The 15,574-nt window shown below is 37.1% G+C and overlaps 1 protein-coding gene across 1 annotated transcript in view; it reads left to right on the forward strand.

Annotated features, from left to right (window-relative positions):
- LOC101863796 (1-phosphatidylinositol 4,5-bisphosphate phosphodiesterase epsilon-1) overlaps positions 1–14,800 on the forward strand; it is a gene marked incomplete in the record, with an annotated part of 159,988 nt that extends 145,188 nt beyond the window's left edge. The window contains 11 exon segments of the mRNA XM_013079213.2: positions 539–663; positions 1,579–1,742; positions 2,781–2,936; positions 3,659–3,967; positions 4,283–4,414; positions 4,932–5,126; positions 5,635–5,682; positions 6,298–6,438; positions 6,948–7,187; positions 8,099–8,222; positions 8,906–14,800. Coding sequence (XP_012934667.1) covers positions 539–663; positions 1,579–1,742; positions 2,781–2,936; positions 3,659–3,967; positions 4,283–4,414; positions 4,932–5,126; positions 5,635–5,682; positions 6,298–6,438; positions 6,948–7,187; positions 8,099–8,222; positions 8,906–9,072 — 1,801 coding nt within the window.
- Between the last annotated feature and the right edge of the window lie 774 nt (positions 14,801–15,574).

Consider the following 15,574-nt stretch of genomic DNA (forward strand, 5'->3'; position numbering starts at 1 on the left):
TTTGTCATCCTGTTTCTCTTCCAGGGCAAGATTAAAGAGCGCTATCCTACATCTTAAATAATCTTATTGCATTGAATGGTTCATTGATTCCACAAAATTTCGTATTCATCTATAAGTATTTATTGTATTTTTGTAGTGTATGTGTTTGTCTGTGTGTGATTGTGTGTTTATGTGTGTGTGTGTGTTTGTGTGTGTGTTTGTGTGTATGTGTTTATTCATACCATTGACAGAGAGACTGAGAGAGAAAGAGAAATAAAGAGACAAATAGAGAAAGCCCTTGCCTTGTGTGAGTGTTTATGTGAGATGTGCATGTCTACATAATTTCTTTTCCATATAGGCTACATTCAAAAGAGAAAGTAATGCTCCAATTGCAAATTACGTTATTCGTTTTAGTGTGTTTCAACAACATAATTTCAATTCCAACATGCTAAAGAAACATGGATGTAAGACCTATGTACCAAAACAATGGCCACAGCTTCAACCCATAGTTTCGTTCAGAGTCCAACAAGTTGTTATATCAGTCCTTAACTTGTATCAGCCACACCGAAAGGCAGCTAATGAGAACATACCCAGCGGGGATGAGAATCGATTCTTCAAACTTCAACCCTGTCATCTTTTGGGCTTTCGGCATACAAATGGTTGCCTTGAACTATCAAACTGAAGGTAAGATTTATACATGTAATAATGATGTCTATCATATGTGTCCACAACCAATAGTTCACCTTATGAAACTCCTGCAGTTACTGTGGAGAAAGTTTTATTGGTCACATGTGTTTCCAGCAGTCTTTCACAATAACACAAGTGATATATATGAGTCACTGGCCCTTGATTCATATCTGAACCCTATATAATAGAGCAGTGCTTGCCAACCTTTTAATAGCTGGCGCTCACTTTTACCACCTTTTGGGAGTGAAATTTTCGTATCATCGACCAACATGTAAATGTGCTTGTGTTTCCAAATGGGGCATTAAATAATACCTGTCCATATCCTGATGATCCCCACCGCCCACCAGAATTACCAAAGCACCCATGAGAGGGCGATACCCCCCCCCCCCTCGATTGGCTAGCCCTGCCATAGAGGCTTCATGGTTTATAAATTGTTCTTGGCTTATAATAGACGCCTGATTCAATAAGAATAGGCTAGACACAATTGCCCAGGTTCAAAAACTAGCCAGCGAATAGCGGCACCCAGCAATGGACCATTGCGTGTATGTAGTAATGCTGTGATAAGTATGATGTAATCTCTAACAATAACGTATTAGTTTAATGTTTGCGTACTGGCTGTGTTGTTTGTATGCATGCAATCATAAATCAATTGGATAAATGACAACTGAATTTTGAGTGATTTTCCCCCTTTTTTTTTGCATGCTGTCCATTCCGACTAGTGTCTCTAATCTAGAATACTGGACTAGTGTAGATCCCATTTTACCACCTAGCACCCCCTTTCCCCCTAGCTGAAACACCACGTCACAATTTATAATAATTATCCTCCGGCATGCTTTGTGTAACATGGCCGGATATAGTCTTTTAATATTACATGAAATTTGTACAACGGTCTCTTTTGCTTACGTGTTCCAGATGTGGCCATGTCCTTGAACACTGCAATGTTTGAGCAAAACAGCCGGAGCGGCTACGTGCTCAAACCCACTGTCATGTGGGACAAGTCACACGTGATGTACAACAGGTTCAACCCATGGGACAAAGAGTTTGATGGTCTGCACACTACCATCCTAACTTTGCAGGTATAGACGGCAACTCTGTTTGTCTTTCAGGCTCTTATTCGTCGGTGTTTTTAACTCTAATGGTGTTCCCACCAACTTACGCCAAACGATTATTATACCTCCGCCCTCCATTCAGCACTTACTTACTTCACTTACTTGGCACATCTGAGATATCCACTCAGTGAGGTCACATTTGGATCACCATGGTGTCATGTCTCAAGAGGATATTAACTTATTTTTTAGTTTGAAATTTGGTTTTATCTCTTCTCATAGATCTGTCCCCGTCGTTTTATGCAAGAAAAATTCTGAAATTATGCAGATCCCAAAAATGTGAAATTATGCGATTCTGTTAATTTTAGCAAAGAATGATAAAGGAAAATAATCAGAAATTATCCAAAAAATGATCAAATTTTGCTAAATTATGCGGGGTGCATAAAACCACGGGGACAGATAGATCACAGGCCGAAGTTTCAGAACTGAAAAAAAATGATACCACCTCTCCCATTTACAAGTTACATGCTCAACCAAACACATATACTGGCGTTTCTGGTGAAGCGGTTAGGTGCTTAGCTGTCCCATATTGGAGAACTGAGCTCCAATCCCTTATGGGGAGAAAATTTGTATCGAGTATTTCAGTCTTTCCACCATGATGTTTTATGTTTTTCAGCCTGGGCTGGCCCTGCCTCTTAAATTATCCACATTGTGTCGATGGGGGGTGTTAAAAAGTAACACCTACATTTAGTCCAAGTTACTGCTACATATTATAAACATTTACTAATACACCACATAGTATATTATGCATTCACTCATGAAGACAATCGATAGGATCTTGCATTCCGATACCAATATTCTCGTATATCAAACTGACTTCTTGTCTCGTATTACAATGAACATTGATACACATCGTATAGAGGTTATATTAATTGTTATCGAATCCTCCCTGGAAAATAGATGACTGTATGATTTTAGTAAATTTTAAATCTCCGAGCAAAACCAAACCAATCTTTTGACTTTTAATTGCAACAGTTCACCACTTAAACTTACTCCTTTGTGTTCCAGGTTATCTCAGGCCAGTATGTGTGTCAGAACTACTCCACTAACGTGCAAGTCGAGGTGGAAGTTATAGGCATTCCTGTGGACTGTGCAAAGCAGAAGACCAAAGTGGTACCGAAAAATGCGCTCAATCCCATCTGGAATGACATTTTCACCTTCCAGGTAAAACCATGCTAACATTAGATATCTAGATCAAACCGGTGCTCATATGACCTGATGCAGTTCCAAGTGCAGTAAAACTCTTACCAAACAAAGATAAAACCGTCTGACCATGTTTATTTTGCTGTTTCCGTTGAGATAATCACCTTGAGATCTGTCCTGTGAAAAGGATATTATATAGTATAAGTTGGAGATCATGTCTAAAAGTGCTTGAAGGTTTGGTGTTCTTCTATGATAATTTTGCCCAAAGAAAGTAGACAACTTTTGAATATTCAAGCAGTGCTCTGCGATTAGTAGAGTTTTCTGCAATCTCTTTGATCATTTATCTTAGCTTGTTGGCTGATGTCTTTACACAAAAATCAGAGCATTTGTAGATCCTTTGAGTTCAACAACTTGGAAGAACTGTGATGGAACAATGATATTTTTATACACACCCTTCATTGATTTTCCTTTACTCCTTAGGTTCGTTCATTTGTAGTCAAATGAATGCAGCAAGGCTTAGTGTTTTATACATAATTATATTCTATTTATAAATTAATGATAGGCCCTATATAGATTCTGTATATAAAGAGGGCAATATTTAGTCTGAACAAAATCTTCCTTTTTATACGTTACTGTTGTATTGTGCAGCGCTCAAATCCTGTGTGTTTTAATTGTGGTTAAGCGCTAAATAGATACAAAATAATTATTATTATTTTATATTCAATCAACTTTACTTTTCACAGATTTTGTTTGCTGACCTGGCCTTCATTCGGTTCGTGGTAATCGATGCCAGCACCAGCCACATGGTCACACAGAGGGTCATTCCGCTCAAGTGCCTGCGACCTGGGTACCGACACGTCCGCCTCAGAAACGGCTCAGGTCAGCCTCAGGAGCTGTCCACACTGTTTGTCTATACCAAACATGAGGAAGAGTTGTTGGAAACTAGGAATGGGCTGGACATCAGCAGTCTGACGGTCTCCTCGGTCAAACGAATGTCCATCTTTTCCAAAGTCCGGGAGCTGTCGGAGGCTTCAAAGCAAGATTCCAAAGAGGTAAAGAGGACAATTTTTTTTAAATATTAATAAACGTGTATAAACTTTAAGTTGAAGAGTTGCTGATTTTTTAAGATATATCAAGGCTAACAAAAATAACACTTTTTAAAGCTCATGTTTTCTATTCTTAATATTTTGGTTAAAACTTATTTTGTACGTAAACTTAATGATATGGAAAGATGGAGATTTTATTAGGCACGTGATCACAAGCTGAGCCATGTTGATTGTGGACAAAAGTATTTCTACAGAATATCGTAATGCCAAAGAAGAAGATACAGCATAATGTGTGTGTGCGCGTGTTTCTTCTTATCTCAGATTTTGACATCAAGTGGGACAAAACTGAAGCGGAGAATGTTCTTCATCAGCGTCTTCGGTGTGACAGCCCCAGATGAGTATATCATTCTCAAAGTCACTCAGGATTCCACTGTCGCTGACACTATCGCTCAGGTTGGCATAACTGTTTGTTTGGCTTTTTTTCAATTCAAGAAAGTGTCAGCTTTTGGTTTGGGTTAATGATCTGAAATACATCTATCGAACTGGAATAATGTTGTTCTAAAATGCTTAATTTCAGGTCAATGACCAAGAGTATAACACACTTGAAAGATCACCAAAAATCAAAAGGATTCTCTTATTTGCTTTTCTAATGAGACTTCTCTCACTATTCTGAATAGTTTCTCTTCACAGCTGAATTTATTTATGAATCTATGATTACATATTAGCAGATTCCTTTTCATAGTGTTTTGATCACTTTTAGTTTTTTTTAAATACCATTTGCTGATGAATCACCGACAATGACAAACCTTTTTGTTTAGTTTGAGATGAGGCACTCGTTGTTCACTTTCTATCCGCCCAAAGCTTATGGGTGTCAAATTTTGTGTCAGGCCTACTTTTTTCTGTGTTTTCTTGTTTTTGTATTTTTTCTATATACTGGGAAAAATCTGTGAAATGAAACTTTCTTATTCAGGCCTTGACAAAAGTTGGTCGCCTTGACGAAAAGGTTGCAGACTACGTATTAGTGGAAGATGTCCAAAGCGGATGGGAAAAGAAAGACCAAGAAAAGGCCAGTTGCCAGAGAATTCTGGATGTCGGAGAGAAGGTTTTGGCAGCACAGAACAAGTGGAAAGGAGCAGGAAAATTTATACTCCGCAGACTCAGTGATGTACGTGAATATGGTGAACTAGATCTAATAGTTTGATAATGTAAATCTTTGCACATTACAAGTAGTTCATAAATAAATGCATCTTGCCACATTCGTAATTTCTGTTTATGAATTTAAATTGAAAGTTTCCTCTGCAAAGTTTTCAGATAAAAAAATATGTTTGTGACAAGTATAAACATGCCCCCTTTGCTCTCCTATCCTCCACCCTCCAACCCACAAATACAGCCACCCCAACATTTCTTCCACCCCAACTCTCCAATGTTGTACACCCTCTTTTAGCTTCGTTCTGTAATATCTGACGAGGGTTTATACAATTTGCCTTGTCCTGATTTAAATTTGAAAAAAAATTCATGTGTATTACGATAATGTCATGGGGGGGGGGGGGTTGGTTTGTCATTGGTGGTTTTTTTTTCTTTTTGAAAGAAAATAAAACAAAACAAAACAAAGATTATTTTTCTTCTTGTAGATCATAAAAGTATCAATTCCCTTATCTCTTCATCACCCTTAGGATCCCAGCAGCAGAGCATGGATGACTACAATGCTGAAAGAGCAAAAGGTAAACAGTGTTTCTATAAAATGTCTGTTTTCCTTGTTGAACTCGTCAAAGCTTCTTGCAAACTATTTTATTTAGAACTTTGCCATCACAGTAGGCAATGACACGTTTTCCCCAATGTAACAGCTTAAGTTTTTTGGGGTTTTTTAATTAATAGATACTGCTTGACTTCTTGTCTACTTATCAAAATATACATCCTTAATTTTGCTTTAGAAAAACTGTCAGCTCCTATCACTATGTTCTGCTTGGGAAACTACAAGACATGAAGTCTGTCATGTAACTTTCTTCATTTTGTCATTATCTCCTTAACTCTTGTATATATATATAAATGTGGCTTTTATTTTTTTACTCAGAGAAAAGCACAATTACACGGTGCGCTAGGGCATTTGGGCTGATATTGCTGAACTAGAATTTATAACTTTGATCAATTGTTTAACCTGCATTTAATATAAAGCTGCTTGGCAAATACTATACTAAACTCCATAAAAGAACTGAAATAATGAAATAATACCTCTTTTTTTGTCAGGAAACATCCCAAGGAACGTGAGTATGTTATTTTCAAACATTTCAAAATCCTTTGATGGGCTAGAATTAACTGTGATCTATCTCCTCCCACAGCGGCAGATGGAAGAGTCCAACACAGACTGGGAAGTGACCGAGCACATGTTTCTTGTCTGTGTCTTCAACGTTTCCCCTGACCAGCCATACACAATCTTCAAGGCTCCAGTGACCAGCACTGCCCAAGACATCATCACCCAGGTAGCTGAATACAATAACATGGCAAAAGAGAACCTGATCAGACAAAAATAGTGTGCTGTATTGATATAATGTTGGGGACATATCGTGACATCAGGATCCATGGCTTTGTTTTAATTTCCTTTTCTTTAGCAGCCTATAGTTTTGTCCTAAAGTTTTAAGATTGTTTCAGTTTGCAAAGCTGATGTGAATGCCCTGTGACATCACATTTGAAACTGCAGAGCCCTCTTTCTCGTAGTATTGCCAAAGAAACTAGATTATCTCTCAGAAATTGTGAATTTGATGCTGATTTGTTCTTTAACCTCTGCCACTTTGTACTTAAGAGTGATGGTCAGTTTTGCAGTATATGATACAAAAATTGGAAAATGAATATTTTTCAGATTGTTCATCAACGCTTTATGTGACTCAAGGTTTCAACTATTGCTGAACTTGTCCATTTGTTTTTTTTATTCTCAATATTTGTCTTCCAAGTGGTCAGTGGTTGTAAACACTGTGGTAAACTTTCCCCTCAGGCAATGAAAAAAGCTCATCGTGCCAATACAGAAGACCCCCGAGACTTTGTGCTTCTAGAGGAGCTGGCGAGCCAGAGTGAAACCCATCAAGCTACCTCCTCCAAACGCACAGGCAGTGAGAAGGGAGACAGTTCTCGTACCCTAGCTGATGATGAAAACGTGTATCAGGCTCAGAATGAGTGGAAAACAGCCGGTCGATTTGTGCTGATGAGTAGAATGGAGGTCAGCATTGATGAGGAGGTAAGTGAGGCCTTGAAGCAACTATAATACGGTAATCAGTTTAATGTTTAGAGTGTATTGCACTTCAGTTCTTCTTACTCTCAATGCCTGTTTGTTTTTGTTTTTGTTTTTTAAGGGGGGGGGGTTGTTTGTTTGTTTGTTTTTGGTTGGGGGGGGGTTCTTCTTTTGTTTTTGGTGGGGGGTGTGTTTGTTTGTTTGTTTTTGGTTGGGGGGGGGTTCTTCTTTTCATTTTTTGGGGGGTTGGGGTCTTTTTGCTGTAGATATTTTCACATCTAGATCATTTAGGATGCAGGCTTCCAAAGCTGGCTGCCAGAGCCAACCCCGGATGATGAAGATGCAACATCCCAGAAAAAAAGACCTTGATACTCGATAAAAATTAGCTGTACTCTTAAATTGAACTCAGGTCTCCTTCATGCAACAGGGGAATGTGTAACCGCTAGACCACAGATGCTGATTCAATGCCTGTTGCATGTATTGATGTTCCTCAACCTATGTAATGGAAAAACTTATATGAGGATGGATATAGAGCCCTACTGAGATACCTTTAACAAGAGAACTATGTTTCATAATGTAAGTATACGATACAGCTTAGTATACGGAGAGTGTGTCTGGACAGATATTTCAAGAGGTTATGCCTATTATGAATTGTGTTCATGTTGAGGTAGAAAAGAAATGAGGAATAGAGGGAGTGAAAAGTTTACGTGTTAAAAATGGGAGATGATAAAAAAAACACTTGGCCAGAAGCAGAAATTGGTCACAGTTCCATCTAACTGACAAATTAAAGCTAACAACCTGTGTGGCTTTTGTTTGCTTTGCATTGTTTCATTCTGCTCCTATTTAAAAGATATAGTGAGTCTTTTGTCACAGTCTCCTTTAGATGTTGCAATAAATTTGTGCATTGTTTGTTTCAGGAGAAAAAGCGTTACTTGAAAGGTTCCATATCTAAAGGTGGCAACTTCACAAAGAGGTTTGGTTCAAAGCGCCTATCAAGACATCCCACTCAAGGAGACAAGCTCTTAAGCTGTCAGCCTCAAGGTATTATAAGCAGTTACTGTCTGTGTTTTTCTATGTTTAGTTTTTTTTTTAAAGACAAGAGTTGAGATTGTAGCCTGTAAACTCAAACTCGAGGAAACCATTTCCCTTGGTCTTTGAGTTATCCAATTTTTTAGTAAGGCAGAATGTAGCAGGAAACAGTTTGTTCTTTTTAAAATTTCGTAGGGCCTCTACCTCTCCCGAAGAAAGCACTGATTGTTATAGGTTGCATGTTTTTTCATCTGTGAAGAGCAGAGAAAGATAATACAATGTATAGATGCTTTTTAGCTGCAGTTCAAAGAATTTTTGTTCACTTTTTGCTACATCACCCCAGCTTGAGTTAGCATCCTGACTGATTGCAGTAGCTCACAACCTGAATCTGTACATTGCAATATACGACCCATCATTTCTTTTGAACTGCAATTTTTTTCCTTGAAGTGTTTTGCTTGACTTTTTGATGCTACAGTTAGAACCCATGGTAGTCCATATCTTCCTTACTCCATCATGTCTCTTTTAGCTACCTTGCTTATTTCAATTCCAGTAGTTAATCATTCGAAGAGATTGAACAAAAAAAATTGTTCAACAAATACGTCATGTAAAAGATTATTTTCTACTGCTACTTTCTGAAACCTGTATCCTATGTATTATTATGTGTTCATAAATTCTTTTCCCCTCCACATCCTCAGAGACTTTCCACCGGTCCATAAGTTTTCCGTCACAAGTAAACAACTCAGCAGTGGTCGCCAAGGCAACAGCTCCCTCTCCGACCATGTCCCCCAAACCTCCCGAGCGTTCTCCAGCTCTTCCATTTTCCAAGAAAATCTCAAAACTGAGCTTCAAACTGAATAAGTGAGTCATTGGTGTGAAGTTAATGCTGGTCATTTATTTTGCACTGTCAATGACTAAAGAAAGTTGAAATGACAAGAAAGTTCAACTTTTTGTCAAGCCAAGTTTTGAAAGATGATCTGTGATTTTTTCTCTCCTCTATATGGATGATTTGACAATATACCTGAAAGTTCCCCTGTACGGGTAAAAACCACAGTGATTCAGATATCTCCATGATGGCAGTTGACATGGAAATCAGAAAATACGGTCTCCAGTTTCGTTCAGTATGGCACGCACGTTGATGTGTCATAACAGGCTTTTGTTGCAACTCATGAGACTTGAAATGAACTTCTCAACAATTACTGAAGTTTTTAAAGGTGATCCTGTCACGAGCATCTTGTACAGCCCGTTAGATAATTTGTGGAAATGTTATCTTTATGAAACACACTATTTCAGTTTGTTCCTAAAGAAATGTACTTTATATGGTACCCTTGAAACTATTTTAGTTAGTGGCAAAAAATATGGAAACACACTTCTTTAGCAGCAGAAGAAGCTTTGTACTTTTGGCCTCAGTTTTTTTTTGTTCTAAGACATCTAAATGTTAAGCTAAAGAGATTAGTGAGTGGCTTATATCAAAATTATCAGATATATCACCAGCAATTTGTTCAATTGTCCTAAACCCAGAAGCAAATTTTTTCAGAAGACAGAAAAAGCTGTTTCATTCTTTTAACAACTGTACCACCTACTTTGTGTTTATTTTTGCTTTTGTCAACATTTAGAATTTGAATTTGGAAAAAATATGTCTTGAGCATATGCAACCAATACCACAGAGTTCGAAACAGCTTTTTTTTTTTAAATCAAAATTAGGGGTTTAGAACATCCGAGCAGCTGGTTGACAATATTTTGGGAATTAAAGTTACAGATTTCTTCTGATTTGGTACAAACATTTCTTTAAATACTATGGAGACCTTGCCATGACAATACTTTTTTTTCTGAGACTGCAATGTCAAAGATAAACAGACACCATGACATGTTAATGGCAAACCTCAGAATCATATCTGGACATTTGTAATTAATACCAATCGTGGCAACAGTATAAGCGAGCATTTGCAGACATAGCAGTTGTACTGCCTCTCTCAAACGCCGTGCACCATATCACTCAATGCCAAATTACTTGTTTGAACCTTCTGTAGTCAAAATGATGAAATGTGTTCAGTGGGTGTTCTTGTAATCATTGATGCAGTGTTTCGTATTGTTGTATTAAGATCAACAGGACAAACGGCTGTTTGTTTCCTCCAGTCAGCAAATTTCAAATGGTTCATACAAGTGTTTACAAAGTGCAATAGATTTTTACAATATACTTTTTTATGTACAGATAAAATCTTCTCAGTTCAATGGAGTAAACTTGTATTTGTTTATGTCTTTGGGTAAGTTTGTGCGTCAGATTATGTGCATGCATGTCTGCAAGTAAATATGAGTGTGAGCATATCTGTATGCTGGGCTTGCAAACGTTATGAGTGTGTGGTCTTTTTGATGGTCAAATTCAAGAGTTATTGGTATTGTTTCCTTTCTTTTCATATTTTGGTGGTATATCCTTTCCTTTTGGTGAAATATGTAATGAGCCACTCATTTTATGACATTCCTCCATGTTTAACTGACATTGATCATTGTACAGTCATTTATGGCATACTTAAAGCCACTTTTAAAAAACATGTTTTTTGTCTTTTCTGAGAGCTCTGTTCAACATAAGATTGTTCTTCTGTTTGTTACATTTGGGTGTGCAGTGAAATAGCCAAAATACTTTTTTATGCTCACACAATAACTGGTGACCCTGACTATAATATGTGGCTAACACCATGTTAAAAATGATGATATCGCAACAATGTTGATTTTTTTTTTAGGTTACATCCCTCTTTTGTATGTTTAGGTGTTTGTAACAAAATAGTTTGATTATAGTTTCCAAAGTTTAAATAGTATGTTCACACTGTTCAATGAATATTTTCAGCAATAGCTATGTATTGTAAACATGCTTTCACCTGAACAGGTTCTTTGACCAATATTTGTACATTATCAGTATGTAAAAAAGAGTAAATGTAAGCGTTTTCTAAACAAAAGTAAATGAGGAATTATGAATATATTCATGCCATGTTGCTGACCTGCCTCAAACAAATTGTGTATGTGTTAGGGAAATTTGGCATAATCTACTTAATAACTTTATCCAAATGCTTGTGGTGTTCTCTACTGAAATACTGATGAAGTCAGACATTTACAACAAACTCACTTTCACCTAATATTACATTTGTTGGTAGACAGTTCTTTAAAGTGCTGACATGGTCATTGTGTGATCTCTGTTTTAAATGTTATGATGAGCATCTACTATATGTTTGACTTTATATAAAGGGAGTTTACATTCTTTGGAGGCAAAGTTGTTGTGTTGGACTGTGAAAAGATGACTGCGAAACTTCCTTACATTTTAAGCCAGTGATTACTTGTCCATCATCAGATGTAGTAAAGGTTTCCAACATATCTGAACTAAAATGTTCTTTTCCACTTCCCATATAGCAAACTGTTCTCTTAATTATGCAACACAAATAGTTTTTGAAATTTTTAGATAAAAAATCCACAATTATGGGTCAAGACATTAATTTGTGTTACTATCATAACCGTTAACAAAAGATGTTCAGTTAAAAATGAGTAATGATCCTATGATGGAGGCGTGGAATGTACTGATCTCTGAAGGTTTTATTACATATCAACAAGTAAATCATTCTGATTTATCTCTGCACAAAAAAATCAACCCATGTGACTAGGGATACATACAGGACATGCGCGATTGAGAATTTATTGTGATATCTGTGAGAAGAATGGAATTCCATTCAGTTTGATTGGTTTTCTGTTTGTTTGTTTGTTTGTATGTTTGTTTGTTTGTTTGTTTGTTTGTATTTCTGATGAAAAGACAGAGATAAGTCTATTGTAGATTCAAGAATTTACGATGTAAGAAGTTAGCCCAAAGATACAAAAGTTCAGAACAATGATTTTGAAGCCATTATTCAGGAAAACTCCCCTATAAGGTGCAAAAAAGGGAAAATAGCTATGTTCAATTCAGTTATCAACAAAAAAGAAGTGCAAAGAGTCTCAAATTGTTCCAGATGCACTTATCTGTTATTGTGGGCCAAAATCGGAATTGGATAAAATGTGTGTTAATCTTTCTTTCGAATTGTAGACCACGATAGAAAATAAAAATTCTTACCATCTATGATATCGTCTTTAAAGTGGGTGCTCTGCTTGCTCAGTTGGTATCATGCTGTTGGCCGTAGTTTCAAATCCTAAACTGGGCGTTCTTGAGCACGTTTCATTTGCGGAGTTTTCAAGGCTCTCAACCCTTTTGGCTCAGTCCTATCGGAGAGGGATGTTAGTTAAATTCGGAGGCCTCACCTCTTAAAATAACTAATAGTGTTAATAGGGGTGTTTAACCCCTACATATACTTAACTTTGCATTTACTCTTACAGTTATAAGAAATTGTCAGAGGGAAAGCACCTGGAACTATGCAGCTTGTCCAGTGATATAGAGTAGAATGGTTAACCCTTTATGTGTTATGGGTTTTTTTGTATAAATAATCAAACTGTCATTTTATGTAAAAGCTCTTCAAGCATGTACAATCTGTAAATTTCATGAAAAACATTTTTTCATCCTAGGGTAATATCTGAAAATTGGGTGCAATGAATGAATATCAATATTAAATAATATTATGATTTATTGATTCCAGAGAAATATAATACATTACAATCTATTTCATGAACTCGTTGTATTAAAAATGCAGTGTATGAAGGTAGGAGTCTGTGACACTCTCTTAAGAAATTATATACCATTTTAAGAAAAATCCAAGAAACGCATAGTGGAATGAGCTTGAACTGTGGAGATATTTTCCTGCCTCATCTAAAGTGTTAGTGTTGTTGAAGTTGGTTGCCATGTTCAACACAAGTCATGACATCTTGAAGGCATAGCACTTGGAACTTTATTGAGATACTAGTCTGAGAGGAGAGGTTTCAGTTCAGGAACATGAGAAAAATTACTGTGATGCCATTCAGATTCAAACCTTGAACTTCCAAGAGGCAAATGAAGGTTGCAAATCATTGTGCCACAGCAGCTGCCCTTATATCTGGGGTTCCGGTTTACAGGAACATAATGAGCCACTATGTGCATGCAAACTATAGGCTTTCCAATGTAATTTATACATATGCTGGCCTCTTCCCTGATATAAATTAAGTTAAATTGTCAGTTCTTTGATAGAGATAGGTAAGCTGGGTTTTTGTTGTTTCTGGGGTTGTTGTTTTTTAGGAGGGGTTGTTTTTGGTTGTTTTTTTTTAATTGATGTATTGAACCTCTGTTATCTGGTTAGATTGTGAATTTGTTCCGTTATAACATGAAGCTTATGGATTTGCCATATATAGAAAGACCATTTCTTCCATTACAGTTCCATTTCAGTCTCGGGCAGTTCTTATCAAACACATTCTCAGAAACCATTGCTTCTACGGTGAAAACAAAGATGAAGAAAAAAATAAAGTAGCCTACTGGCAAAGAACAGACTGGAGCAGAAAATCGTCAAACTATGCATTCACGTAAGTGAGGAAGAGATGAAATAACTATCTGTGCGTTGAGTTTGAAATATTGTTATATTAAAGAATATTTAGTTTTACAGAACAATTTGCAACCACATCATTATAATAAATCATCAGTAGGCCTACACATCTCCATTAAAATTCTAATTGTTGAAAACCGTTTGGCATTCAATAAAGTAACTTAGATAAGTGGGATTTCCATTTTGCAAACTGACAACATGAAGACGAAGACAGAGGAGTAATCATTTTCCCAAATTTTATTTAATTTTTGAAAAATAAACACTTTGGAAACACAATAAAAAGCATAGAGAGGTCCCCCCCCCCCCCCCCCCCACCCCGCAGTGAAAAAAATAGACTACTTCCGATACGACATTAATTTCAATCAAATGCTGTGACTTTCCAAAGTGCTTCCACAATTGGTCCTGTTTTCCAGTTTGTTTTCATGTCAATTCCTTATTTCCGTTGTTTCTCTTTGTCCTCACACTTTTGGTAAAATACAAAATTGTATAGGCTACCAGTACTGTATATTTTCTGAAATGGATTTCTTCGTCAGTGGTTCGGTTAGTCAATAATGATAGATGATCGTTTCCTAAGAAGTAAGCTAAGGCGAGATAACCTTAGGACTCAAAATGAGAATATCTTTCATTGAACTTTTCTCTAGAGTGAATGTTTTGTGAGAAGAAACGTGTGCTTTTGTTTTCTCTAATGAGAAAAGGGGGAAACTTTTGTATGATAAATAACTGCCCGCCCTAGAGCCTTCAAAAAGACATTAAGTAAGGATTGTTGCGTTTGTCAGTACATGTACTACATGTAGTAACTTAATGGGGATGTGTGTCAATGTTGGAATAGTTCTGTGACATGTAAGTTTAATCAACTTTTTTTTCCCTCACGACTGATCAGACACTTCCTGAAATCAAACAGACTTTCCTGTCGTAGGCCCCACCCAATACTTAAACCCTCCCATCCCATTTAATCAAAAATACATGTGATAGACGTTTGTATGTGATATTTTCTAGCGAAAACACATTTTTATAAGTGTACAAGGAGTTGTCAGATGTAAATAAATAATATGTTGTTTGTATTTTGAAAGTTTAATAAAAAGGAAGAAAACAATAAAGTGTTGATTATTGAATACAGATTGGCCTTCTGCTTGTTCTGTTATCAGTTCACTGTAATAGAATAATGGCAAAAATTATCAATATGCGGAGATTTAATCATGTGACGACCATGTCAGCCGATTGCTGTTTCAGATCTGGCTCTTGACACAGAAGAAAAAATACCATAAGTTATAGGATTAAAAGAAAAACATTTAAACAGAGTAAGTCACAATTTGGGAGACAATGGGAACTTTTGGAGGCTTTTCTTTCAAAAACAGAAAGAAAAGAAAATTAACAGAGTAGGCCACGAGTTGCGGAAATGTGGGAACTCAAAGAGGCTGGTCCTATATTATCAGCTCAACAATAAAGCACGTGCTCCATGCGAGAGCCACAATCAAGAGAACGTGAGAAACACTAAGTCCGGATGCTGAGTTACCAGGTGGCTTCCCAGCCTTTCGCGTCTGAGAGTCCCTCTCGAACACAGGCGGTGCATTGACTTCGAACCCTGTTGCTACCATCCTCTCCATTCTGGAAACTCCTTTGCGAAACTCTATGGGGTCGAGATCGTACGCAATTGTGAGCTCGATGCCCTTTGCAAAGAAAAGCTCACGGCTATCTGTTGGGGTGCGTCTGGGTATGAGCTGCCAAGTGGCCCAGCCATATGTCAAAACCAAACTGTTCAAGGTGTCGTTATACAGGACGGTGACAGTGCCGTAGGACTGGTTGTGGAACTTGCCCTGAAGGAGATGAGTTTGATTTTTTATTATTTGATGCTTACGGGAGCACGGGTTCAAATGTACTCACATGCAAATA

Source organism: Aplysia californica, unplaced genomic scaffold, assembly GCF_000002075.1.
Source record: "Aplysia californica isolate F4 #8 unplaced genomic scaffold, AplCal3.0 scaffold00044, whole genome shotgun sequence".
NCBI classification, from domain to species: domain Eukaryota; kingdom Metazoa; phylum Mollusca; class Gastropoda; order Aplysiida; family Aplysiidae; genus Aplysia; species Aplysia californica.